Consider the following 26,140-nt stretch of genomic DNA (forward strand, 5'->3'; position numbering starts at 1 on the left):
CAGTGTATCAGTGTAATAATAATTCGGATGAAGGCCCTCCTGCGCTTTCATATGTATAAATAAATAAATAAATAAATAAATAAATAAATAAATAAAATAAATAAATAAATAAAATAATTTTATTTAAATAAGCTTATCGTAATGTTTATATTTATTACTTACACCTTCGCACCAAAAATCATAACTTACTTACCACGGGTTATGAAAAATGCCATAGTTGTCGCTAGATATCGTTGTCGCAATCGTACTTTTTTTGATTAACCTGTAACTTTGGCGTTAATGAAAATTCTGCTGGAAAACTCACTCCTGAGCTCCATATATATTATAATCAAAGAGTATTATAATTCTCTTTGATTCACCCCTTGAAAGTCAGCAATTTATAGGTACGTTTGTTTTCCATATATATTATAATTCTCTTTGGTTTGTTCTCTCGGGCTTGTTTGTGATTTCCAACATTTATGTCACACATGCCACGATCAACACAAATTCCGAGACCGAACATTTTAGTTAAGATCGCATAATAATATTTTTAATTTAGATGGAAAAATTTACCCAATGCATCCAAGTTGACATTTCATCTGATGACTATTTTGAAATATTTAAAAATCATGAAGTAAGTACATATTAGTTGTATTAAAATTGTCTCACTTAATCTCGCATAGAAGCTGTATTATCCCAATAAATATTGATGTTTTGTAACTTTTATTTTAATCTAATGTCATAATTAAAGTGTCTGAATACCTACTACCGCCAAACAAAATAAATTGGATTGGATTGGATTGATTACTAGCGCGCAGATTTTGAAAATCGAAACGTAGCTGGCTATCTTGTATGAAAGTCTTCTGAATCAAGTGATACTTACTATTAAATCTGCGGGCAGGCATCTGTGTGCTTGTCCACTGTTATGTTGCAGTTTAAAAAATAATGTAGCCAATGTGCCTTTACTAGGTACTAAAGTAAGGACTCAATGACATGACGTCTCAGGCGGATGATCTCAGTGCAGCTAAATCTAAAGTTCTGGAAGGTGTTGCTTCAGTTTCGTGTCGTTTCTCATTGGGACAAGGTGTTTTAAAATGAGGCACGTATACTTCTGGGAGCTTAGACAAATTAATGTCTAGGCGGAGTAGCGCAGAATAGTAAAGCTAGAAGGCCAAGTAATATAAACTAGTGTGCGTGACAGTTGCATCTTACGCTGTCCCTACATATTTCTGATTAGCCTTGTGTGCGTGCATAATACCAGCTGTTGCGTTTCCCATTAAAATGCCAAGAAAATTATGTTCATATAATACCAAAAAATGATTGACTCAAAAAATATTTATTATATTTCCCTGATTACAATTTTATATTAAAATAAAACTATTTTGCATAGTTTATAGCGGTTTTTATAATATTAAAATATTCTACCGACGTTTTTTGAGAACGGTTTTAAATGCCGTACACGTATATAAAAGCGCCGAAAATCTCCTATTTAACTAAACTACATATGAAAGTTATCTTTGATTAGAACGTCCGTAATTACTTTTGCAGGTTTTCGATGTGGAGCGAAATAAATGCTTCGTGGACTTAATAATTATTTATTTATTTGGAGAAAAAAATTAACCGGCCCATAAGCACATATTTATGCACAGACAAAGTTGCCAACAAAAAAAATTACCACTATTTAAAAAATACAATTTTGCCAATCGTTTTTATATCGATATTTAATAATTACAAAATACGGATTCGCCATCGTAGACGGAATAAGGCCCTCTGACGTTATATAACTAGATACAATTTCGTCGCATTTAAACTAGGTAAGTATCAATACGGAATTAAACTATGCAATTATATTGAACGTATTTAATGACCAATACAATGCAAATAATTTAATGCCTGAGGGTACTTATAGTAATAATATGTACAGTCAACCACAAAAGTAGCTGAACAAATTAAAAACTTCAAAATGCTTTTTAAACATTAACTTCAATCGAAATATATTTTTTCTTTATCTAAAGTAAAGTAAACTCTAAATTTTGTTTTAGAGAAGAAAACGATTGTTAAATCAGGCATAAAAGTTTAAGTCGATTTGAAATTTTGCATTAATTCAGCTACTTTTCTGGCTGACTGTACGTTGGTCTATCGTTCAGAAATCGCAATCTTATACTGTACTTAGTTAATAGTTTATTTTTTTGCTTATTCTAAATTCCCCCAATAGCTTCCTCAGTAACATTGAACGCTTTGAGGAAGTCAGTCAGTTCGCAGCAGTAGGTGTATTTGTCATAAGATTCAACCCATGAGTGTTCCTCGCACACATTCTTGCACAAAATTTGACTGTCATTTGGATTTGGGTCGTTGACGTATATAATGGCGACTGAATACAGCTCGTGAAGTCGGACCACCTGCAATTCATATTATTACTTTACATTTTCTGGACTCTTCATATCTTAAAATTAGTATGGAATTTATTGATATGCAGTTTTTATCTAAAATACACATATCACGAATCCCTGAAGGGTATGCAGAGGCGCAACCAGGACACCAACTTTTCGCAAAGTGTGTTCCGTCCCATGATGTGATAGGGGGCGAGCCTATCGCCATATCGGGCACAAATTCCAGAGTCCAGGCTGATACTGTGCAGAAAATGCCAAATATCACTTTTCCCAACCCGGGATTCGAACCCAGGACCTAGGAACGCTGCCGTACCGCGCATGCAGTACAACTACGACATCAACTCATTTAAAATACATAAAGTAATTAATCTAATGGCATTTACTAAAAACGATGGGGACGAGTATGGGAATTGGGAGTAAGAAAGAACTTATCATAATATACTATTTACTGTGAATTTACATTATCTTCAAGATAATGATTAAAAAAATCATTTTAAATCATTATGTACCTTCCACAAATATTGAGGAATTTTTCCTTTATCCGTATCAACGTAATCGCTCGCTCCGGTCCACACTCCGAACTGTGAAGTTGTATCGTAGAGTACTCTAATACGTTCCTCTAATTGACGCCAGCTCATCTGAAATATTTGTATAAATAATTATTTAGTAAAGCCTAACTAATAATAGGTGCTTATATTTCTTTATTTATTTAAATTTCTAAATCATAATAATACTGCCGTGCTAAACGCAAAAGCGGTATGTCAGTGAAGCCTTATTTCGAGATAATCATAGTTTTGTAAATATAGTTTTATAGTTTTGTACGTAAAACTCAGATAGAGAGACTCTTTTAAGGATTTTTTAACAAGTTCTAAACATGATACCGTTATTTATGTGAGTTCATTGGATGGGTATTTCTTTAAGCTATCTGACGACATAAAAATCAAGATATTGTTTCTTTAGATACCACTTTTGAGCTTTGCACGGCATAATAATACTTACTCTAGAGTTATTGCAATTTTCCCAAACTGGTATAGAGTTGAGACCGTCGATGAAAGTGCTTCGCTGAGCGGGGCCGAAAATAACGTCATTAACATTGACTAATTGTTCCTTAGCTACACAGCACGAGGCTGGGCTTTCACAGGAGTAAACTTCGTTATTAAAATAGCTATCATCAGAGTGGTTAAACCATTTGTACGCTGTCGAAGTATTTATGTTATTCATATCAAACATACTCATTTTAGTATACAATGGCACTTTATTTTTGGTGTCCATACAGACACTGTACAGTTCAATAAATTCATCAACCTCGTATCCTACTTGTACCATTTCTGTTCCATCGTTGAGACATTGATCTCCTGTCTTTTTTACAACAGGTAGAATTTTACCACTGCAGTGTAAATCAGAGTATTTATATATTTCTCCGCCGATCGAGAATGTATCTTTGCCGGCGCAGGTGGCCTCTATCGTTGTCTTGTCTGGCATTATTGTGAACGAGTTTGATGGGTTATCCTGGCTTTGGCATGATAGAACAAGTTTCTCTAAATGCGGTATCACTAAAAACTTCTTTTTTGCTTCAAATATCGGCCATTTAAGATTTTCAGTTATAAGAAGTGGAGTGAGTTCATTATTTACCTCCCTGTCTATTAGACAATCTGGAAATAGTTTGTTAAAGATACCAGTTAATATTATGTATGATGTCTTTTGTAGTCCTTAGATCAATATAAACTTACCTGTTGAAGTAACAATGAAGGATCTGTTGACAGAACCATGGACGTTAGCGACATTGCATATGTATTGACCCCATTTTGTAATTGGCAACTGCTCTAAACTTTCATTCGTTCTTATGTGTTTACCTTCGAAGTACCAATGCGTCTAAAATTATATTAATTATTTTATTAATACATAACGATCCTTCTCGAGAAAGCAATCAAGAACATTTGACGGTAAATTTTACCATAGCTTCGGGTTTAGCGCTGGCAGCACAATCTAATGATGTATCGCCCTTCCAGTCTATGATGTCATCTTGGTACGAGGTAAAAGTGGGAGAGTAGCCGACGTCCACTACAAAAGTATTCATGCTATAACCATTCTCGTTGCTGATGCGACATGAATAATTTCCGTCGTTAGCCTCAGTAGCATTTTCCAAATATATATAAGGTCCAGTTTGGCTTGTGACGTATTCATTCTAAAACATATTTGCATAGCCGTAATACTTTCGCGTAATTATAGCTAAAGTGGCGATGATTGTTGTTATTAAGTAGCAGAATATTAATTAAACTGGTTCACTAGATTTTATTAGGTGATACAAAAAAAAAAAAATACAAAGTGACTAGGGCTGTAAGAATTATACTAGATATTATATTACAAGTATGTCAGCAAAAGTGTTAATTTTATACTCACCAAAAACCATCGGAGTGTGTCAGTTTTAGTATGTGTCAAATTGCAGCTTATTTTCTCTGAAGATCCTTTTTTTATGTAAATATTGCGAACATTTTCGTATTCATAAATGCTATCTGAAAGTAGGTTATTTTAGACGTATTTTAAATGTGTGCCAAATGTTTTTTTTCCTTGATCTACTGGAATAACATTTCGATTAACTTCACATATTACACTAATCTTAATGTGGATTAAAATTAAATTTTTGTAGCTAACATGTATTCGCTTCAATTAAAATTTTATAACACAAAGTTCTGGATGTCAGTATCTACTATTTATTTTTATTTTATTTTTTTATTTATTTATTATTATTAATCAAGTTACACAGACTTATTTGGGGTTAGTAAAACAATACTTATATTTATATTAGTAAGATAATTATGAGGCGATAAACAATAATGCATCCACTACTGCTCTCCTCATATCGGAGCATGCCTCCTGCAGCAGTGATTCACGTAGGCACAGTCTAGCCTATTTGCAAACATGTTCAAAATGCTGTTGGTCTGACCCTCACCCTGCGCACCAGTGACCCACAACGTTTGCGCATCGTGGCGTAAAAGCAATCTACGCGTGCCTCTGCAAACATCCCTGAAGCACTGCAGTATCGGGGCAACCCCAACAGCACTGTGAACGCGTTATTATATTGTACACGAAGGGCGTTATAAGCCTTTCGCGTATAATCATAAAATATTTATGTGTAGTCATGAAAACAATGTGGTGAGCAAATAGCTAGTTTAGTCATTGCACAAAAAAACCGACTTCTTCTCAATTCCTCACCTGTCACAATTCCATCAAGAATTACACTATCTTCACCAACATTATTCATCGCTTTGCATGTGTACTCTAAAGTATCATTTTCAACAGGCGAACGAACAAGTAGAGCTCCCTCCACAATATTGTACTTTGAGTCTAAAATACATATATTAAAGATTACCATCTTAAGCGTCTAGTATAATAACAAAAAGAGCACACATTTCATTTCCTTCTCTTCCTTTAGATGTAAGTTGTAACAACATCTATTTGATGGAGAATACGTTTAAAAATATAGTTTGGATAAATTCTTGCCTAATTTACCTGGCGTTATATCAGTTCCATCTACTTGCCACGAGATAGCTGGCTTAGGATATCCAGTAGCTTCGCACGGAATCTTCAGAACTACGTCACCAACAATAGCAGTGTATGCTTTTACGTCAGACCGTGTTATTACTGGTGGAGCTGAAAATAGTTTTATGGGGGATTATTAAAAACCTTTTGAATTGCAATAAAATAATGTTTTACAAATAGTTGTATGTTCGGCCACCGTTGTATATTGTGCACCTTTTCCACATTACGGTGAACCCCGTGATGGACATCAGCGTGGAAGGTAAGCTTTGTGCTGTTGGTAATCCTAACACCCATTTTATGAAACGGGATATGAAACCCAGCGAATTACTAGCAACACAAATCGGTCTTTAGCTCCCAACAAATTTAATCAAATGGAAAGATAAGAATAATTTGTAATATTCATTGCAAACAGTAGTAATATTGGGAATTACCTTCAACGATGAGTTCAATTTCATGCTGGTCTTTGCCGACAAAATTTTGTGCTTTACAGAAATAGCGGCCAGCGTCATCAAGCGATACATTTGATATGTGCAACTCTTGTCCAGTTGCTGTATAGGATGTATAGATAGGTCGGATTGCATCAGGACGACTCATGAAAATCCATCTTATATCTGGTGTCGGGTTGCCGAACTTGATTCTATAATAAAAAAAAAAATGCAGTGAAATTATGAAAGCTACAATTTTAATTTTGTAGGCCGAAGAACACAAACAAGCCGTAAGTGGAATTCGTATGAAGCATTTTTGTACAACGTTACTATAAATTATAATAAATTATATTATCGTCCGCTAAGTTATACAAGTGCCCATTTCAAAAACTACTATTAACATAACAAGAGAGAATATGTAAATGAAATTATGTTATCAGGTATACATTGTAATTTTCCATTCTAAGTATATTTTTGAATAGTTTTGAGCTTGACAGTGATTGCATTAATAAAATTCTAAAGGTTTTAACCAAATAAAAAACATGTTTTATGTTTCAATGTTGCTCCAAAACCCTAAGTTAATTTTTTTCGATCAGTTATTTTGAAATACAAGTATAAATTATATTATATTATGGATATACAAATAACAAGTAGTAAGTAGGTAATAGCAAGGACCAATTCTGATGTTTTTGAAAAATTTAAAGCAATAACAATTACGATATAATTTGCTCATCGTTTGTTAGTGTATACTGACACTAAAATGAAAAAATACTATACTATTCAGGACAGACCGATTTTTTAATGCGTCTCAATTAATATTGAAACTTATGAAGCAACATTGAAGCAAGAGGTAATATAAGGTGGAAAAAAGAAAACACGGACTCACCTACAGAATAATGTCACATTTGATCCAGCTATGACTTTCATATTTGAAATGTCTTTATCGAGTACTGGTGAAGCTGAAAAAAAGAACAAATATGAAGCTCTCTCAATACACAATAGCCTAGAACATTTGGAATGGATCGGACTGCCGAGACGGATGTCTGCAGGTTCAAAACTCAAGGCATACTCTTCTGATTTTTCAAAGATATGTGTGTATTGACAATTTTCAAAAATAAATTCTAAGCTATGAGAAGGATACACACGACGCCAGCTAGGCTACCTATAACCTCAATAATTTTGAAACCGAATGCCCATGCGCAGGGAGACATTTCCCGCGGCCCTACTCACACAGTCCAGCAAGTATTCCTCATTGTAACTACACATTGAGGCCTATGAGGGCTCGTGAACTTTTCCTGACCATCTCCCCACCGCCCATCTTAATCAGGTTCCTTTTCTTTCCCCTATACTTCCCTTCCTCAGATATCCCTTCCCAAAATTCCTCTAGGATCCTGCAGTCGCTAAACTGGGTGATTCTAGTTCATTCGCAGGTTTCCTCTGGTGTTGACTGCAGATTCCGATAATAAAAAAACCCTGTCAATAATACAGGAAGCTGGTGCTCAGCAGTGGGTAGTATATAATACAAGGCTGGTAATATTATATTATTGAGCTCTCACATAATATAAATTTCGTGGACCATTACGAGCTGCCTGCCATACATAACGAAACATCTGTTGTACGATTTTATTTTTAGCCAGAATTTGAAAATCTTTAATGCGCAGATTATTACCGCAGCGCGAGCTTAGTTAAAGCATTATTTGAATAAAATGTGTTTTATAAAACCTCTTACCAAGTCCAGTCGTTTTAATTTTCGTGTTAAATGAAATCTTCTCATCAACATTATCACTTAAAAATGCAGTACATCTATATGTTCCGTCAAGATTAGGTTCCATGAAGGCAATAGTAAGCTCTGTACCATCCGAAGATATAGAATATATGTCTGAAGATTTAATAAGTTGTTCAACTCCTTTCGTCTCAGGTATTCTGTACCATTGTATAGTCATGTTTAAAGCTGATTTTATATGGCATTTGACTACATGTGCCTTACCATATTCTACTTTAACATCGGCTGCAAATATAAACGATAGTATGTAAAAAATTAAAAGCAGAAATTTATAAATTAGTAGTAGTAGTAAACAATTTTAGTACACACTATAGAGAAATTTTAATTAAGGACGCCTGTCTTGTATTATTAATTATTATAATGGCATATATAATGGAGACAATCTACAACCATTCGATGAGGCGTAAGATTACTATAAAGATTTTATTAAATTGGATACTAATCAAATGATGATAGTTGGGAAAAACAAATCAATCTTACATACAGATATGTATATAATGTCGCATAAATAATTTACAAAAACACGAACATTACAATTAACAAATATAGACTGCCTCGGTGGCCTAGTTGTACTGCATGCGCGGTACGGCAGCGCTGTGAGGTCCTGGGTACCAATCCCATATCAGGCAAAGTGATATTTAGGTTTTTCTGCTAAGTATCCACCCAACCCAGCTTGGAATTTGTGCCCGATGTGGCGATAGGCTTGTCCCCTATCACACCATGAGACGGAACATACTTGGCGAAAAGTAGGTGCCATGGTTGCCCTGCATACGTTTCGGGGATAAATGCGTGATGTGTGTTAATAATATAGGTCTCTTTCGATATACGGTTCTCACCTTCGGGTTTTTCTTCGACTTCAAAAGGCGCCGCTACATTTACATCGATAGTTTCCAAATTGTCTCCCAAATCGTTCGAAGCGTGACAGCTGAATTTTTCTGATTTTGTCATGTTCCTCACTACTATGTCGGATTGGTACATGTGATTAACACTTTCCGGAGGCATCTGTAAGGAATACCCACTTGTAAGCTTATAAAAATAAAAATAAAATATGTGCCAAAGCTATTTTAAGCAGTGAAAAGACGGTAGGTTAGCTAGGATAGGGACTTTATCGTCCTCACCGATGAGGATCACGGCGCGTCCATCCCTTTATACTTATTAAAATGTATACATCTTATTTATTTCTTCTTTCCTACCAGCCAGAGCTGGCTTCTTTGTTTACTTTGTACTCTCATCTGTTTTATGTATATGAAATGTCTGTAGTTTTATATGCGACTTCATTGGAGGAATTATTATTATATAATTATATTTAAATATTATAGAACAATATAATATAGTACAAAAATGCCTTACTTAAAAGACAGCTTGCAGCAGAAAACTTGACTCACCCTTACTGGCAATTTTCTCTATGTGACTATTTTAATGAATAACCCATATTGTACAATTAGTTATGCACAAATAAATTCATACACTAACACACATACTCACACACACACACACACACACACACACACACACACACACGCACGCACAAACTAGAGATCCGTTCTTATTGAAGTCATTATTGCTTTTTATTGAATTTATAGTCATTTGATATTGTTTTTTTTTTCACGTAGTTTAATTTACTTAAACATAAAATGTTATTTGTCACTTGTAAGGCCAACGCTATACACTTTCCGCATAACATCCTAGGAAGTTAGGAGAGGCTGAAAACCAGCGCTGCTCGGAACCACTGTCCCGGTCAGCACAAGCTGAGCCGCATCCTTTTGTCTTTATTATAGTATAAGTGTAAGAATATGTATGTTATCACTTGTGTAACAAGACAATAAACTGATTTATTATTATTATTATTATTAAATATTCTCGTGCACCTTGACTTATCATAAGTGCAACTATGTTTGCCTACATGATTAATAAAGCATTTTGTTTTATTTATTATTCATTAATATACCTACCTTTTTGTCTAAAATCATTCCTTTACTATCAGTCCAGATAATTTTCGGTGGCGGAAACGCAGTCACTGCACACGAAAGCATGGCTTCGGCTCGGTACGATAGATTCATCTGCTTACCTTCGAAGATTATTGCTGCTGGCACCATGGATACTTCAAGTTCTGAAACAAGAGTTACATATTTTAGAATAGAACATAGATTCTTGAGTGTTCCATACTTCATAAAAAAACGGAGATCTAGCGAATAAAGGTAATAAAGAAACGAACATATAATTTAAATCAATCGATCATCGCTCCTTCCCAGAAGTAAATATGCAGCAGATTTTTCTTAAGTAATTCTGAATTAACAAGACTTCTAAACAGCATAGAAAATATTAAAGACCAAAGTAAAATCGAAAGACGAGAGACGTGTTTATTATTTTATGGATACAGGCGTAATCAGATGCATTACCAATTGTTTTCGTGTCTTGACCCAGTACATTCTGAGCTTTGCATCGATAGTGGCCAGAGTTATTTAATATGGCAATTGTGATTTCCAGTTGATTTCCCGTTGCGTTTGTGGGTAAGAATACGTCTGAACCACGAGACCGGAACTCCCAAGATATTGTGGGCTTCGGATGACCTTCTAGAACTCTGAAATGACGTGTTAATGTTGAAATAATGTATAAACCTAAAGTAGCCCTTGAATGAATGAATCTCTCCTAGCGATAATTCAGCCACATCGCGGCGACCAATCTGAACGGTGATCAGTCAGGTGCGCAGGAGATATAGTGCACAAGTGTGTGCGCAATAAACAGGTGCACTCTCTGTTCCTTCACTCTCGTAGTCCAGTGAGATGTCAATCCAACATAACCGAAGAGAAATCAGACGCAGGACCAATGGCTTTACGTACTTTCCGAGGCACGAGGGTATCACATCCGCAACTTCCTGACGCCGAGCTTTGACTGAATTATTTTTAAGATGGAAAACCCAGTCACAATTATTTTCGGCCCGATCCAGTAACTCGTACTACTTACGAATTACAACTACACCACCGAGGTAGTCGGAATTAATCAAAATAGCCATTATAATTGACAAGGGTGTAATTATGGCAGAAAACTTGACTAAGTATAGAGTTTTAATAATAAAAAAAAATCTCAGCATTTTCGCTCTTAAATTATCATACAATGAAGAAAGTAGTTATAGGCTAGGAACAATCTCATTTCCATACAAAAATCCACAAAACTTTTCATGCCGGTTGGTTGTGATGGAGTGATACCATCCTAGTTAATCCGGATCATAACAGTGTTATAAAACTTCGCGTTGTATACCAATTAAATGCTGCTCCAAAAGACGACAGCAAGATTTTCCCAAATCGTATTTGAGATTCTTAAATTATTCTAATGTAAAAAGAAACGTAATTTAAGAAAACAAAATATTTACCTGCATTCTAATGTAACTTTCGAATCAGCTCTCACCATTTTTAACAAATGGGGACCTTCTGCGAGTTTAGGCTTTTCTAGAAGAAAATACATTCATATTTACTTTGTTATAAACCTCATTTTTAATGCTATATAGTGATGTCATCATATTATTATTAAAGGTACCTCTTACCATAGGTCAGTTTATGCAGTAAATATATTAAATACATTTCATTTCTAATATGACGGTAAATATTAGTAGACAAGAACATTGTGACGGCAACGGTTACCAGTGAAGGAAAATATCGCGAGGAAACCTACATACTAGAGAAATTCTCTATAAGAATTTTGAGGGTGTGTGAAGTCTACCGATCCGCACTAGGCTAGCGTGGTGGACTAAGGCCTATACCCTCTCAGTAGTAGAAAAGGCCCGTGTCCAGCAGTGGGATAGTGTATAATACAATTCTCATATTAGTATTTATTACTATATATAGAACATTGTTCGTTAAAACTTACTCAGTCCTTGTATCCGCAGTAGTGTATCAAAAGACCTATGTTGATCTTCATCTAAAGTCAACGAAGCATTGCACGTATACTTCCCAACCAAATCTAAGTCCATTGAATGAATTTTCAATACCGTTCCATTTAATAACATCGAGTACTTCGATGATGGTGTTATTTTTGTTTTTTCACCCGTCTTATCGTTTGTGTAAAACCAAGTAATTTCCATTGGCATATTAGATCTTACATCACAAATTATGTTAGCCTCTTCATTATAGTTCACGTTTGTTACTCCTAAAATATGTATAAAATCTTTTATGAAGACAAGTTAAGACAAGACATATAAATACCCCATATTAATATATTTCTTATTTGGACACGGCAAATTCACCCTACTACATCTAATGGTAAGTGAAGTGGGGTTCAATAGAATGTCGACTTACGAGAGATGATTACCGCTCGACTGTCGACAAAATGATGTCGGCATGTTGGAACTGGATACATACTGATCCCGTAAAGCGACACAGTTACGTGGGCCACTATGGCGGGTTTTAATACCTTATATAAGGTGGATACAGCCGCTATGAAGGCGGATATAATATAATAAATATATCCTAAATAAGTTGTAGCTCAGTCATCCCCGTGATCATGAAGGCTGCAAAGTCTTCGAAACGTCGGGAGAAAATAAAATACTAACACCGCGATAGAATCCGAAAATTAGTTTAATTTCAAGTTGTAGCTGTTTGGATAGAGATCAAAGTCATTATATTTACCTTCAGGATGAGATATGACATGGAAAGCCGGCCCTACAATAATATCAATGGCTTTCATGTCTTTTCCTTCTGCGTTTTCAGAGCAACAATACATTTTTTTGGACCTTTTCTGATTTTTCAATATCAATATTGAACTCTGATGATATTGATGACGTATTGGATCATCCTGTAATAACATAGAATAATTTATATGCAGCAATGCATTATCTATTCTTATAATACCTACAAAGTATGGAATTATAAATATTAAAATCTGGCAAATGTGTTCAAAGTCTAAAAATATATTCAATGCTGTAATATAAACGCTTATTTCGATGTAGAAATCTCGAAAGAAATTTTTGACGTGAAAATATTCGTTCATGTTGGAAAAAATGCTTCTAGCATAATTAACGCGACATCACAAGGGTATCATTGTGCCCTAAATAAATGAATAAATTAATAAATTGAGTAAGTACCAAACTCTTCGGCGCTACAATATCTCCATTTTCTTCTCGCCATTCAATTTTAGGTAGCGGGTTACCGGTCACTTTACATTCGATTTGTACTTCGCTGCCGTAATCTATTTTAATTTCTGTTCCTTCGATAATATTTATCTCTGGTTTTTTATTTATTGTTAGCGCTGGAAAGAACTATAAGTCTAAAAAATGTATATCGTTTGTCACAGTTACATTATTTCGATACAATTTTGAAATCTTATTTCGCATATCCTTAACTTAGTAGTTGCACGTCGATCGTGACTTTATTTTGTATTTCTTACATTCTTTATTAGTACGACTTACTTGCTATATGTTCATCGATACCAGCGTCATTTTGTGCAATACATTTGTATTCCCCGTTGTCGAGTAATTGTGATTTGGATATGTGGAGTCCATCGTTTGATACTCGTAGTCTTGCATCTGCTTTAACGTCCACATCAACGAAGGAACCCTTAGTCCTGTACTGCCATTGTATTGTAGGTTTTGGAACACCTTGACTAAGCCTACAAAATATAAAAGTTTGTATTAAAGATGTATAAGTCTATTGGATGTACTGTGATGGAATTGCTATTTTATATATACAGCAGAATGACCTTAATAAAAACCTTCATTTTTGTTAAAAAATACTTCCGTAACTACTGAAGTAATCTGATTACAAAATGGTACATGGCACGGCGCTTTCTTATCGCCAATGGATATAAGGCTCATATTGGTAGTAATGGCTAGTGTCTTTCGAAATAGCAATACAATAAATTGAAGTGAAACAAAATACTTGTTTCCTATTTACTTTGAAATTAAAAATAATACCTGAGAATTTGATATTGTCAGGTCATCTTTATTCAGCTATACGTATAGCTGAATAAACTCAAAACTTCAAAACGCTTCTACAAAGTAATTTTAACCGAGACAATATTTTTTCTAATATAAAGTAAACCCACTAAAGTTTATTTTAGTGAAGCAAAAGTGATATTTGATATGGATACAATAGTTGCAAGGCGATTTGAAATTTGAAATTTGTTTTGTAATGGAAGATGAATATTATATGTTGAGACGTGTTGATGGTTTTAGATACTTTATTTCACTGCACTTATTATACTTACTTAATACAATACGTTACATAGCTTACATGTATGTATATTAAATACAAACACTCCAGTTTAACTACTTTTGCGGCTACTACATCTAGCTGTATAAATCATTAGAAATCGTTTTTTCATATCTCGTATAAATTATAATGTACAACATATTTTTCAAATGGGAATGACAATAAAAAACGAAACACTTACACACACGGTATGGTAACAGCTTCCGATTCTTGCGCTCTCAAGAATGAAACTAACTTTAATATTATAGGAGGATCTGGAAGAACAGAGACTGCAATTAAAACAAGTGATAATTTGTTTTGCAAAGTGTCTACACTGCAGCTGATGGTTTAGTAGAATGGGATCCAATAGTGTAATCCAATTAAGAGTAGAGTGAACAGGTTTCTTTTGAATGAGCGTGTACCACCTTCGTCTTCATCTACACATTCCATCAGGTGAGATGGAAGACAAACGCCTATTACATTATAAAAAAAGTAAGTAAGTAAAGTAAGCAACTATATAAAAAAAAATATCGACTGATGAGAGATGATTACCCCTCAGCACTCGACACAATTATACCGGCCTACTGGAAACAAAACACACAGACTGGTGCTGGAACGCGACACACTTACGTGAACCACTATAGCGTGTTTTGACACCTTGTGTACGGTTGTCGCTATGCGATCGTATATAAAATATATCCTACCACCAGCAAAAGCGTGTTTACAATCAAAAAATTCTTAATTTTCATGTTAATCATGATACAAAACCTAGATCGGATTATAACAGGGTGGATAAACAGCTAATTCACTTGTGTTTATGATATCACGCGCGACACCATCACTAATTGACAAAAGAAAAATAAAGTAGTAGCCGGTTGAGTATCGTCAAGTTAATGAAATTGCCTAGACTCAGGCATTCCGTCCAGCTACTTTTCTTTCTTTCTAAAGGACGCCACCAAGGCATTCTTATTTTGGTATTGTAAATATCCACAGGCGACGTTTATTTTTATTTATTAGCTTTTGCCTGTCGCTCGAGTGTAAACGTTCTTCCGGAATAAATATACCCGGGTAAAAATTACCCTAGAGTACTTAGGAGAGAAATAGCTTCCTATTAGTGAAAAAGTCACAAAATCGGTTTAGTAGTTCTTAAGATCAGTGCGATTAAACAAACAAACTATTCAGCTTTATACGGGGTCATTTTGAAATCGCGTTACTAAATGAAACCAAATACTTATCTACTTGGAAATAACACTTTACAATAAGTTAATTGAGCCGTAGGTGTAAAATAAAAAAGTAAGTATCGAGCAAAATAAACATTCATACAAAGTAATTTTAATTTTACGCGCTCTATAGCTTTACTACTACTCTAAGATAATTCGGTACCGTCTCAACATCATACTTTCAATCAGAAATACACTCACGGACACGCCATATTCGCATTAAACTACAAAATAATAAAAAAAATCAGATAACTAAAACCAGGAATTTTCGTAAAAATATTAGTTATTAATAGATGATTTTTGGCACAATGTCAGCAAAGGTGAAGACGAGTATGTGGTTTTATTTAGTAACGCAATGTCAAAATGACCCTATATTATTATATATGCTATTGCATAGATTAGGTGACCGTTACTCAAATATAACTAATTATAAAACTATGTAAAAAAAAAGCGACATAGCCTAGTTGGGTATGGAACGGTCTGCCGAGACGAATGTCCGCAGGTTCAAATCCCACGGGCACACATTTCTGACTATTCTAAAAAATCATGTGTGTATTCTTTGTGAATTTATCGTTCGCTTTAACGGTGAAGGAAAACATCGTGAGGAAACCTGCACATCTGAGAAGTTCCTCTGTAGGAATTTCGAAGGTGTGTGAAGTCTACCAATCCGCACTAGGCCAGCGTGGTGGACTAAGGCCTAATCCCTCTCAGTAGTAGAGGAGGCCTGTGCTCAGCAGTGGGCAAGTATATAATACAGGGCTGATATTATTATTATAAAAGTATGTAGCTCCGTTCTTTATGTTACTTACCATAACCGTAAACTTCAAGATTAGTAGTAAATATTTTACGAATGTGTCTATCACTTAGTAATGACGCGACGCAGGTGTATTTTCCGGCTAGATCTTTCTTTAGAGATTTAATCACTAGTTCTGTGCCATCTGATGATATGTTGTAAATATCATTTGAATGCAACTTTTTCGCTCCATATCCACCATTGTAGTACCAGGTGATTTTCATTTTAAAATCAGAAGATATGCGACATTTAAGCGATGTACTTTCTGCGTATTTTGCGCGGGTGTTCTCTGTGAAAAATATAAAATATAGCTTATGGTACACGTAGTACTAAAATCGCAGGATACAAGTATTTATTTTTGAGTGTCAAAATTTATGAGAGGTCCTTCTTCTTCTTAGTGAAAATTAATATCTATATTCACTTAAACATCTCTTTTCATACACGTATCAATCCTATAGTTTTTCGTTTTACATTCGTTGCTAAAACCTGACTTTGTTTTATCTAAAGAAAAATATTTTACCTTAAATATATTTTATTTTATTATTATATATATTTTTATAATTTTACCTTTTTCATCAATCATACTTTACTCAAACATTCCTTTAGTTCTAAAAATTAATACAAAATATAATAAAAAGAGAAAAAAATTAAAATATAAGTACCTCCAGGGTATGATATCACTTTGAATGGGTCTCCAATTTTCACATCAATTTGTTTTTTGTCGTGTCCTAAGCGGTTTCTTGCTGCGCATGCATATTTTTTTGCTTTCTCTACACGAGTCAGATTGAGGTAGCTTATGAAATCGTATGGTTTTTCTACACAAGAAGTCTGTAATATAAACATATATGTTCAATAAACGACATTTCACTGGGCACTAGGTCTACTGTAGAGGCTATTTGGTATACATATATGTTAAACCTTTCTAGTATATTTCGGCCGGTTATAATCAATCGTGGTCATACATTACTGTTTGTCAATGTGAGTTATAAACTCATCATTGGATTTGTCAATATATTAGGGCAATCTTAGCAGCAAATTTTCACACAACACATCACTTTCAACAATGGTCAGAAAAACATGATAAATAAATTTAAGAGAATTACTTTACTACGAAGAGTATTTCCATTTTCGTCAATCCAAATGATTTCCGGATTTGGATATGCGTGTACTTTACATGTCAGAATCAGTTCGCTACCCATAATAACCGTAGTACTGACTCCTTCGCTGATAGTGACTGTTGGCTTCTTTTTAACTGCTATATCTGTAAACAAAAATATGCTAGAGAAGGCGTAATGTCATCATTTAACTGATTACGAGAAAAAAGAAAAGCAGTGACGAAAATAAAACAAAAGTGACGTAATTTTAAAACAACGAAATCCCAAAAGGGTGTTCAGGCATAATATTTCAGTATACATGAGGTTGCTACGTACCTACAATATTCGGATAAATCGGTGTCTTGGCGAAACTTCTTACTGGTCTGTTATTATCAACGTAGTGGCCATTGACCTGCAAAAATTTTAATGCCGCCAATCAATAATGTACTTTATTTTTACACTACCTACTATCCTTTCTGTGTCCCATGTGCTCAAAATAACTATGTAAACATCTTCACATTTATAACATAAAATAAAATGACTTGAAAAGTCAGTTTAATTAAAGTTTTTACTTACCGCAAGTTTAAATGGGAATTCGGGTGATATAAACGGCTGGGTAATGTATAAATTATCTTCTATTTGTTTTAATTGAAGCGGTTTGCCTATAGGCGTCTCGTCCTCAAGGTTCATAAGTTGTGCTGTTTCAATTTCAACTGAATCGTTTGGATCTTCGATCAATATAGACAATCGGTTTTGCATATCTAAAAAAAATATGTGTATAATTGTATTTGTTACAACTGAACTAAAACTCAATAGCGGTAACTGTAAATTGCGTGGATGTTCGGTTAAGTTTAGATTTTCGGTCGTTTCGTTCGTTGTAACTAGAGCACCGAGCACTTCAAATTGCAGTTTACATACATGACAATAATATAACTATTGATTCCGTGTATAATTGATGAGATAAGTCGGTGAAAGCAAACGTCTGCACTCTCTGAAAACTGTTTATAACTTAGAACAATTACAAATTAGCTAAAAATTTTGCTGTCACTCTACAGCTCTTATACTTTTCTGGAGAATGAAATGTCAAATTTGTTGAGGGTATATTTGTATCTACCTCCAACACTAACACTGAACTGTACATGTCACCTTTAAGTCATATTAGATGTTAGCTTTATCACACAGTAAATAAATTGGCTTTAACGTCTTTTAACCTGTGAAACAAGAAGATTGAACACTGCTGTCTGCTCGCAAAGAAACAAAACGTGATGATAACCACCCGAACGGATTTTAGCATATAATAAATCCCAAAACTATAAGTAGACATACTAGCTAAAGGTTTCCGTGATGTATCGTTTATGGTCTTCGGTTGGGTTTGAGAGAAGCCATGCTGGAACGTGAAGTTAGTGCGGGCGTACACAACCACGTGGGACGTAGAAGAGGCCTTCACTTTGATGGTGTAGTTCCCTGGTGCCGGTTTATTCAGCTGCAGCATCTGATAAATTCCAAATATTTATGGCCGATTTCAATCAACTATTCCAACCGCTAACTGCGAGTAAAGAGTAACCCCCTTATTCATAAACGTTATTTATCTAAGGACGAAGCATTCCTGTGATAACAAGTCTGTTTCTCAGCTTAGTTTATCTGACAGCTTGCTGTTTGTTCAGCTTTGTTTATCTGACAGCCAACTAGATTAAAGTTATATCTCAATATTAGCAGATCACAACGGCCTTATGTCTACGTATTGAGAAACAGACTTGTTATCACAGCAATTCTCCGCCCTTAGATAAATAACGTCTATGAGTACGTGGGTAGGGATATAACAATCAAAATAAGTTATTTGTAAAAAAATTGTAGTAGAACATGCTGGATGCAGACTGTTTTTGATATGTTCGTCCGGAAATATTTAGGGGAGATATATTTTCAGCAGTAGATTTCATGTGGCTGATGATAATACACTACTATGTATTGAGGTTTAGTATTTTTTTTAAAAGAACATATGAAGTCTTGGTTCACAAGAAGACGAATGCATTGTTGTTCTTCTAGCAAAGAAGATCTTCAGCCAGGTGTTATGCCTGACGGGCTCCGAGTTCTCCGAAGATTCTTCTCTTTATGTTCAAATTTCCTATCTCTTATCAATAATTCTCCTGCTTCCTCTTATTTGAGTTCAGTTGGTATCAGACCTTTTATGCCACCGAAATTTGGATTATTTAGGATTCAATTCGAAATAAATATGAACAAGTGCAAACAAATTTTCGAGCCGGAAATGGAATCCAGGCCGGCATAATTGTGTTGATTGCCGAGGGTAATCATCTCTCGTCAGTCGACATTCTATTTGACCCCCTCCACTTACCATCAGGTATAATGGAGTCATTTTGCGATGTCCATAAATAATACTAATAAAACTCTGTCTTAAAATATTCGCTTATCCTATAACTATATTGACATTGAGGAAAATATATGGTACCTTTGAGTTCTTAGTCGACATGAGTATTTCCTCGCCGATGCTGTCGACAAGTAATATAATATTTTTTCCTGTTCCTGAAATTATGATGTTATCTGTTTTGTCGTCCACAGAGAACTGAAACAAGCAAAGTTATTGAATTATTTTATAATCGAATATAAAATACGTGAAACGGTTACACATGTTCTTTGTCGTTTTCTTCATGACTGAAGGTCGTGCGTGCTTTGGTAAGGCTTGGTGCTGGCGCTGACGAGCTGCTTCCACTTCACCCCTGTCTTGCGACTGTCGCAGAACATCCGTGACGGGGATTCCTATGTCTTTTGATGGTGTCTGACCATTGGGTAGGTGATCAGCCTCAGGTCTTTTCCGTCTACCCACCACAACTAGCTTACTCAGGTTGTTTGACTGCCTTAATGCTACATGGCCAAAGTACGAGAGGATCCGCTTGTAACGGATTGTGTAGAGTCTAGTTTTAATCATAATTACACAAACTTATGTATTCCTATAGTAATTATTGACTAAAAATGATATTAATAAAAGTACTCTATAATGTACCTAACGCGTATGTGTGAATCTTGTTAGATTCCTACCTATTCTGCATAAAAACGAAAATCTTTATATAATGTAATAAAATTTGGAACTGGCAATGTCTGTACATTATGGATATTAAAGAAAATATAACTTTATATAAACAGAAGCTAAAACAACAGTTATTAGAATTGTTGACCATTTGTCTGTAAACATTACTACACAACTGAATGGAGTTTTCACCGATGTATTGCTTGATGCCTAATTTAAAATATAAGCTCCATTTTATCCCGGGAAAATATAAAATAGGATTTTAATCCCGGAAAACCTTTTTCCCGCGGACGGAGCTGCAAGCAAAAACTAATCTAATGAATATATTTTAATTTCATGATTAATAAAATAAATACTATAACAGGTTTTTAAAATGTATGCTCTAATTTGAACACAATAGTCATATCAACAACTTCTAGTGTATTACAATAGAATAGAGTTTTCCTTATTATATTATGTTCACTGATAAATATAGCTGCATTTAGAACAAACCACAATATATAATTATTACTGTTATGGAAACAATATACTTCCTTTTGCTGCAACAAAGTACATATAAAAACAGCTTGCCTGCATTGAGCGCTTCGCATCACTGCGCGGTACTTTAGACAATTTTTTGGTTGTTACCCTTTGATTTAGGCGGCATTAAAAAAAATGTGTAATTGTAAAATGTAGGTAGATATTGTAATTTTGACTTTTCGGATGACCAACACCTTAGTCCGCGCCGTGACTACAAAGATTGCAAAGCCTTCGAAACGTCGGGAAAAAATTTAAAAAACCCAAAAAATAGTTACATTTTAATGGAAGTATCTAGTATGTCTTTACCCGGTTAACTACGGCTGATTTCAATAAACTATTCCACTATTATAAGCTGGTTGTAGGTCATATTTTATAACCGCCCGGATAGCGATCACCGTACACACAAGATGTTTAAACCAGCCATAATCGCCTACGTCAGTGTGTCGCGTTCCGAGATCAGCCTGTGTATATCCGGTTCAAAGGCCGACATTATTGTGTCGACAGTCGAGGGTAATCATCTCTCGTCAGTCAACAGGTGCAGTGTCGTCAATTTGCCTAGCGTGTATAAAAAGAAATAAAAAGCTACACCGCCAACGACTCTTAATAGAACAAATAAATTAATATAACTCATATGTAATCAAGTCAAACAAACTTTATTCTGGATTTTTCATTTTCGGTACGGATAAGGCCCGCCCCCGAACGGCCTCGACCATTTGATCCACATCTTTAAGGTGCATGAGGTACGTGCGGAATGTGCTAAGATTTACGAATAACTTTTAAATGAAACAAACAGTTTTAGGCCTTTTGAAAATTTTAAAATCACCACAATATTTCTTATTGATTATGTATTTATTTAATACTGTTAATTGCATACTAAAATTATATGTACGTAGGTACTTTAGATGGAAATGGACGAAATCAACAATTTTGGTGCCATTTTATTTACCAATTAACGAAACATCTATATTAAAAATTTTAAACAACCACAGTAGATATAACATATTGCAGAAATACGATGTTAAATTCATATCTATATATATTATAAATTTCCAATAGATAACTTCTAGAAATATGGTATGCACGCCGTTGTACTGCGGGGAACAGCTAAAGATTCTCAAGGAATCAGCCATTAGTCAAATAGCTAAATAAATAGACGAGTTTGTAATAAAACTCACCGGAAGCTTAACAAACTTCTTATTTGCTGGTATCGTAACAGACTTCACTGGATTTGTGTTGCCTTCTACGAAAGTATGTATAGTTTTAACAACCTGAAATTAAGAAATACATGAAAGATTTGAATATACAATTTTGAAAAGTGCATGTGTCATAAATACCTAATATCGAGAAATGTATATATAATAACAAATAACAACAAAACTTCTATACTTATTTATTGCTAATTGAACCCAAATTCTAACCCAATTTTTTCGTTTTACACTAATTTAGATAATTTACTATTCCTGAATTTTTTACATTCTCGGACATGTCCCCTTTTCGAAACTGCATATTCATTTATATTAGAAGTATTATGGTGTTTGTACAAATTATTCCAATATATTTCTAAAGTTAAACATCATCACAATAAGACAGTATTTCACTACAGATAAAACAAACAAAACACACATCACGCATTTATCCCCGAAGGTTTATGCAGAGGTGCTACCAGGGCACCCATTTTTCACCAAGAGTGTTTCGTCGCATGATATGATAAGGGGCGAGTCTATCGCCATACGGGGAATAAATTCCAGATTCCGGTTTGATACTAGGTAAAAAAACCCAAATATCACTTTTCCCGACCCGGGATTTAAACCCAGGACCTCAGAGCGCTGCCGTGCCGCGCATGCATTACGCCATCGAAACAGTCAGTTTACAACAGATACTAGAAGATATGTTGATATTGGATAAAATAAATAATTATACTTACCAGATTAACTTCATTTTTTTCAACTTCTAATACCAGCCCCGAGCTAGCAATGGCTACTTCGTGGTAGACTTGATATTTGACACTTTCGGGGCGACGGCAATTTCCAGTCAGTACAAACACTACCTGTATGTACAATAACTTTTAACAAACAAGAAACATACAACATAAGAATCACTAAGCTAATTTCTGCGTCAAACATTTTGAAACAGTTAGGTCTTGATCTTAATTCAGAGGTCAAATACTGATTTGTGCAAACAGCGCTTTTTTTTATTGCTTTGAATGGTGATACGAGCTTGCCGTTCGCCTGATGGTAATCGATACGACCGCCCATATACAGTAGAAACACCATCCATCACCATGAATTAGAAAGTATTGTTTGGTTTTCTACTGCGTCCATCCTGAGACATGAGATGTTAAGTCTTATTATGTCCAGTAGTTAAGTGTAACTACTGGACATTTTTTTTTTGTAGCTAGTGAGCTACAATGTCCTTCAAATCGGAAAACAACAGTGACACATACTGCTGCTTGGCAGCAGAAATAGACATTGCGGTGGTAGCTGGTGCCTACCCAGGCGGATTCTCACATATGAGAGACCTACCAGTAAATTGTATCAAAACGTGCGTTTTTAGCTTATTTATAAACTATCAGCTTTGTTTTACTGTCAGCCAGCTGGCTTCTTTACAACCAATCCTTGATCAGACTCTGGGCAAATTTTAAAAAACCCAAACGAAATGTCGTTTGACCTAAGACCCTCGGTGTACAGTGTATCACTCTTATCTGGCGCTAATAGCAATTATAATTCGTATAAATGTATACATAACATATTTATATCATTTAATTCTTAATTTTATACCTCTGGTTTGTAAACATGCTGAGGTAAGATAACTGGCATACCCTTTTCTTAAAAGAGTGCTTGCTTCTATATTTACACGTCTGTAAATAACCGTATTAAGGCGATACCTCAAGGTCCATTTTCATACATTTTGTTTCACCTTTAATCTGGGTAACTAAACAAGTATTGGCAAGTAAAGAATTTAAATTCACGTCTAGTTTCGTCATATTAAATTTTAAAGGCCGAAATATCCATGATTATTAATTATTTTTACGTTTTTCTTTCAACTGCGAGAACTAATCACTAACTAGACGTGAATTTAAATTCTTTACTTGCTAATACTTGTTTAGTTACCCAGATTAAAGGTGAAACAAAATGTATGAAAATGGACCTTGAGGTATCGCCTTAAACTTACTTTGCTCTGAGTTTTTTGACATAAATCCTTGATTTTATCTGCCTTTTTATAATCCTTTGCTGACGCGTCTGTAAAGACGTATATGTATGATCCAGGCTTGCTCTTAAACAGCGCCATTTCGATACCCGATAGCGAATATTCGGGACAGTCATAATTATTATAATTATTAACTTTTATGGAACTGAGAGCTCTTTCAAACTCTTTGCGGCTTCTAGTTTTTTTTCTGAGATGGACATCTGTAAAAGTAAAATCTTTATAATATACCTACATTGAGGTGTTCATTTTTAAATCAAGAAATTAATATGATTGAAATATGAATCCCATTTCCATAAACAATTTGTTGTCTTTTACTACGAGAATTTTGTAGATTTTTAAAGACTAAGCATCATCAGCTTCAAGATCTCCAGAGCTAATCATAACTCTCCCACGAGTAATCCCAAATGGATTTATTGGAAAAGACCTGTATCCAGCGATTTTTGTTGACCTTCAACAGATCGTCTGTCTACCATTCCTTATGCCTATATCTAATTTTGTGTTTATGGGCTGTCTGCTTATCGCCTCTAGGCATTTGAACCTATTCTAGGCAGTAATCTTTTGAAAACGTTACTAAAATTCAAGGATATACTACACTTTTAAATCAAAATGCAAACAATCATATTTCGTTTACCTTGGCTTGCCGAAATTATTTTAAACTAGCTTTTACTCTCGACTTCGCCCGCGTAAAAGAGTTTTCTGGGATAAAAGTTCTGCTATATATTGTCCCAGGATAAAAAGTAGCCTATAACCTTTCCAGGGTCTGAAAATTTCTCTATACCAAATTTCATAAAAATCCGTTTTGTAGATTTTGAGAAAACCGATAACATACAGAAAGACAGGGACCTTGTTTCATAAGATGTATAGATAGATAGATATGCTAATAAACGTTAACAAAATTTACTGCATCGAAAAGTCTGATTTCAGGCTCTTGAACTTACCTGGATCGTTAAACGTGACCAGCACTAAATCCTCAATTTCACTAGCCTTGTTGAGCACTAAGTTCATGATCCCATCAACCTCCTTCAACACTTGATTTATATCGTCTCTCATAGATTTCGTGTCATCGATGACGAACGTTAAACTCTTTGTTCTTGCACATGACGCATACAGAACAGAATGCACAAAGATCAAAATTGCCAGAAACCGCAGCAACATCTTTTGTATTATGACCCGCGTTTGCGATGTTCATAATAGAATACTGACGTTATCGCTCTCCGCTGTTTATATAACTCCGGGACGATTGTTTTTAAACTGATACACCTAGCGGTTTTCCCGGAGTGGGTCATAACTTATATTAATTATATTTAAATTAACATACAATAGGGGTCGACTAGCGATCGAAATCTGACCATTGATTTTTTAATACATATTATACATATTTTTATTTTAATTATGTTAAATCTTAGTTTCCTTCGTAAGTATCGTATGCTTAACAAGGGCTACAAATCTTTTTCCTCACTAAAATACAAGGTGGATTTTTGAGATGAGACGGCAAGTGCAGCTAACTTAACCGCTGTAACACTAGAGAAACTTCCTAGAACACTCTTTAACATTATTGATATCATTAAAATTGAAGATTCACAGACTACAAAAAGAAATTAACATAAGATATATAACTTTAATTTAATACCAATAATAAGATTTCAATATTGTATTGTGTTTGAATATAACTATAATTTGAAGACTATAAAGTATAATATATCATTCAAAAATATTTTCTGTCAGAAGGCAAACAAAAAAGCAATAAGAAGTATATTTCGATGCGTACCAAAGGAAATATAATCTGACAAAATAATGTTTCGGTATGTATTTAGAAGTAATAAAATGGCAACTGAAAAGGAGAACGCCCTAACACCGATAACACAGTGGATAGGTTATCTAATACTTCACAGCCATTACATTATTGCACATTAAGGGCCATATCGCGTGCTGTTTTATTTAATATTTAATATAATATGGAGAGAAGTA

General features: G+C 34.6%; 1 protein-coding gene and 1 long non-coding RNA gene across 2 annotated transcripts; one reads left to right on the forward strand and one right to left on the reverse strand.

Moving 5' to 3' along the window:
- The first annotated feature begins 280 nt into the window (after positions 1-280).
- LOC115440084 lies at positions 281-1,567 on the forward strand. The gene is made up of 2 exons (XR_003938335.2): positions 281-613; positions 1,528-1,567. It is a non-coding gene; the product is annotated as an uncharacterized LOC115440084 (long non-coding RNA).
- Positions 1,559-25,380, reverse strand: LOC115440006 (hemicentin-1). The gene is made up of 31 exons (XM_030164161.2): positions 25,111-25,380; positions 24,137-24,372; positions 22,890-23,012; positions 22,141-22,233; positions 19,871-19,984; positions 18,733-18,898; positions 17,983-18,167; positions 17,743-17,818; positions 17,416-17,573; positions 16,975-17,140; positions 16,329-16,601; positions 14,502-14,574; positions 13,519-13,718; positions 13,195-13,358; positions 12,740-12,905; positions 11,982-12,260; positions 11,488-11,563; positions 10,517-10,698; positions 10,070-10,227; positions 8,954-9,119; positions 8,064-8,342; positions 7,221-7,293; positions 6,341-6,546; positions 5,880-6,020; positions 5,583-5,714; positions 4,770-4,882; positions 4,324-4,554; positions 4,100-4,241; positions 3,369-4,021; positions 2,879-3,007; positions 1,559-2,378 (listed from the first exon to the last, which is right to left on the reverse strand). Exons 1-31 carry the CDS (start codon positions 25,325-25,327, stop codon positions 2,178-2,180), a joined length of 5,571 nt encoding a protein of 1,856 aa, XP_030020021.2. The 5' UTR covers positions 25,328-25,380; the 3' UTR covers positions 1,559-2,177.
- Between the last annotated feature and the right edge of the window lie 760 nt (positions 25,381-26,140).

The sequence above is a fragment of the Manduca sexta genome, chromosome 7 (assembly GCF_014839805.1).
Source record: "Manduca sexta isolate Smith_Timp_Sample1 chromosome 7, JHU_Msex_v1.0, whole genome shotgun sequence".
Taxonomy (NCBI): Eukaryota; Metazoa; Arthropoda; class Insecta; order Lepidoptera; family Sphingidae; genus Manduca; species Manduca sexta.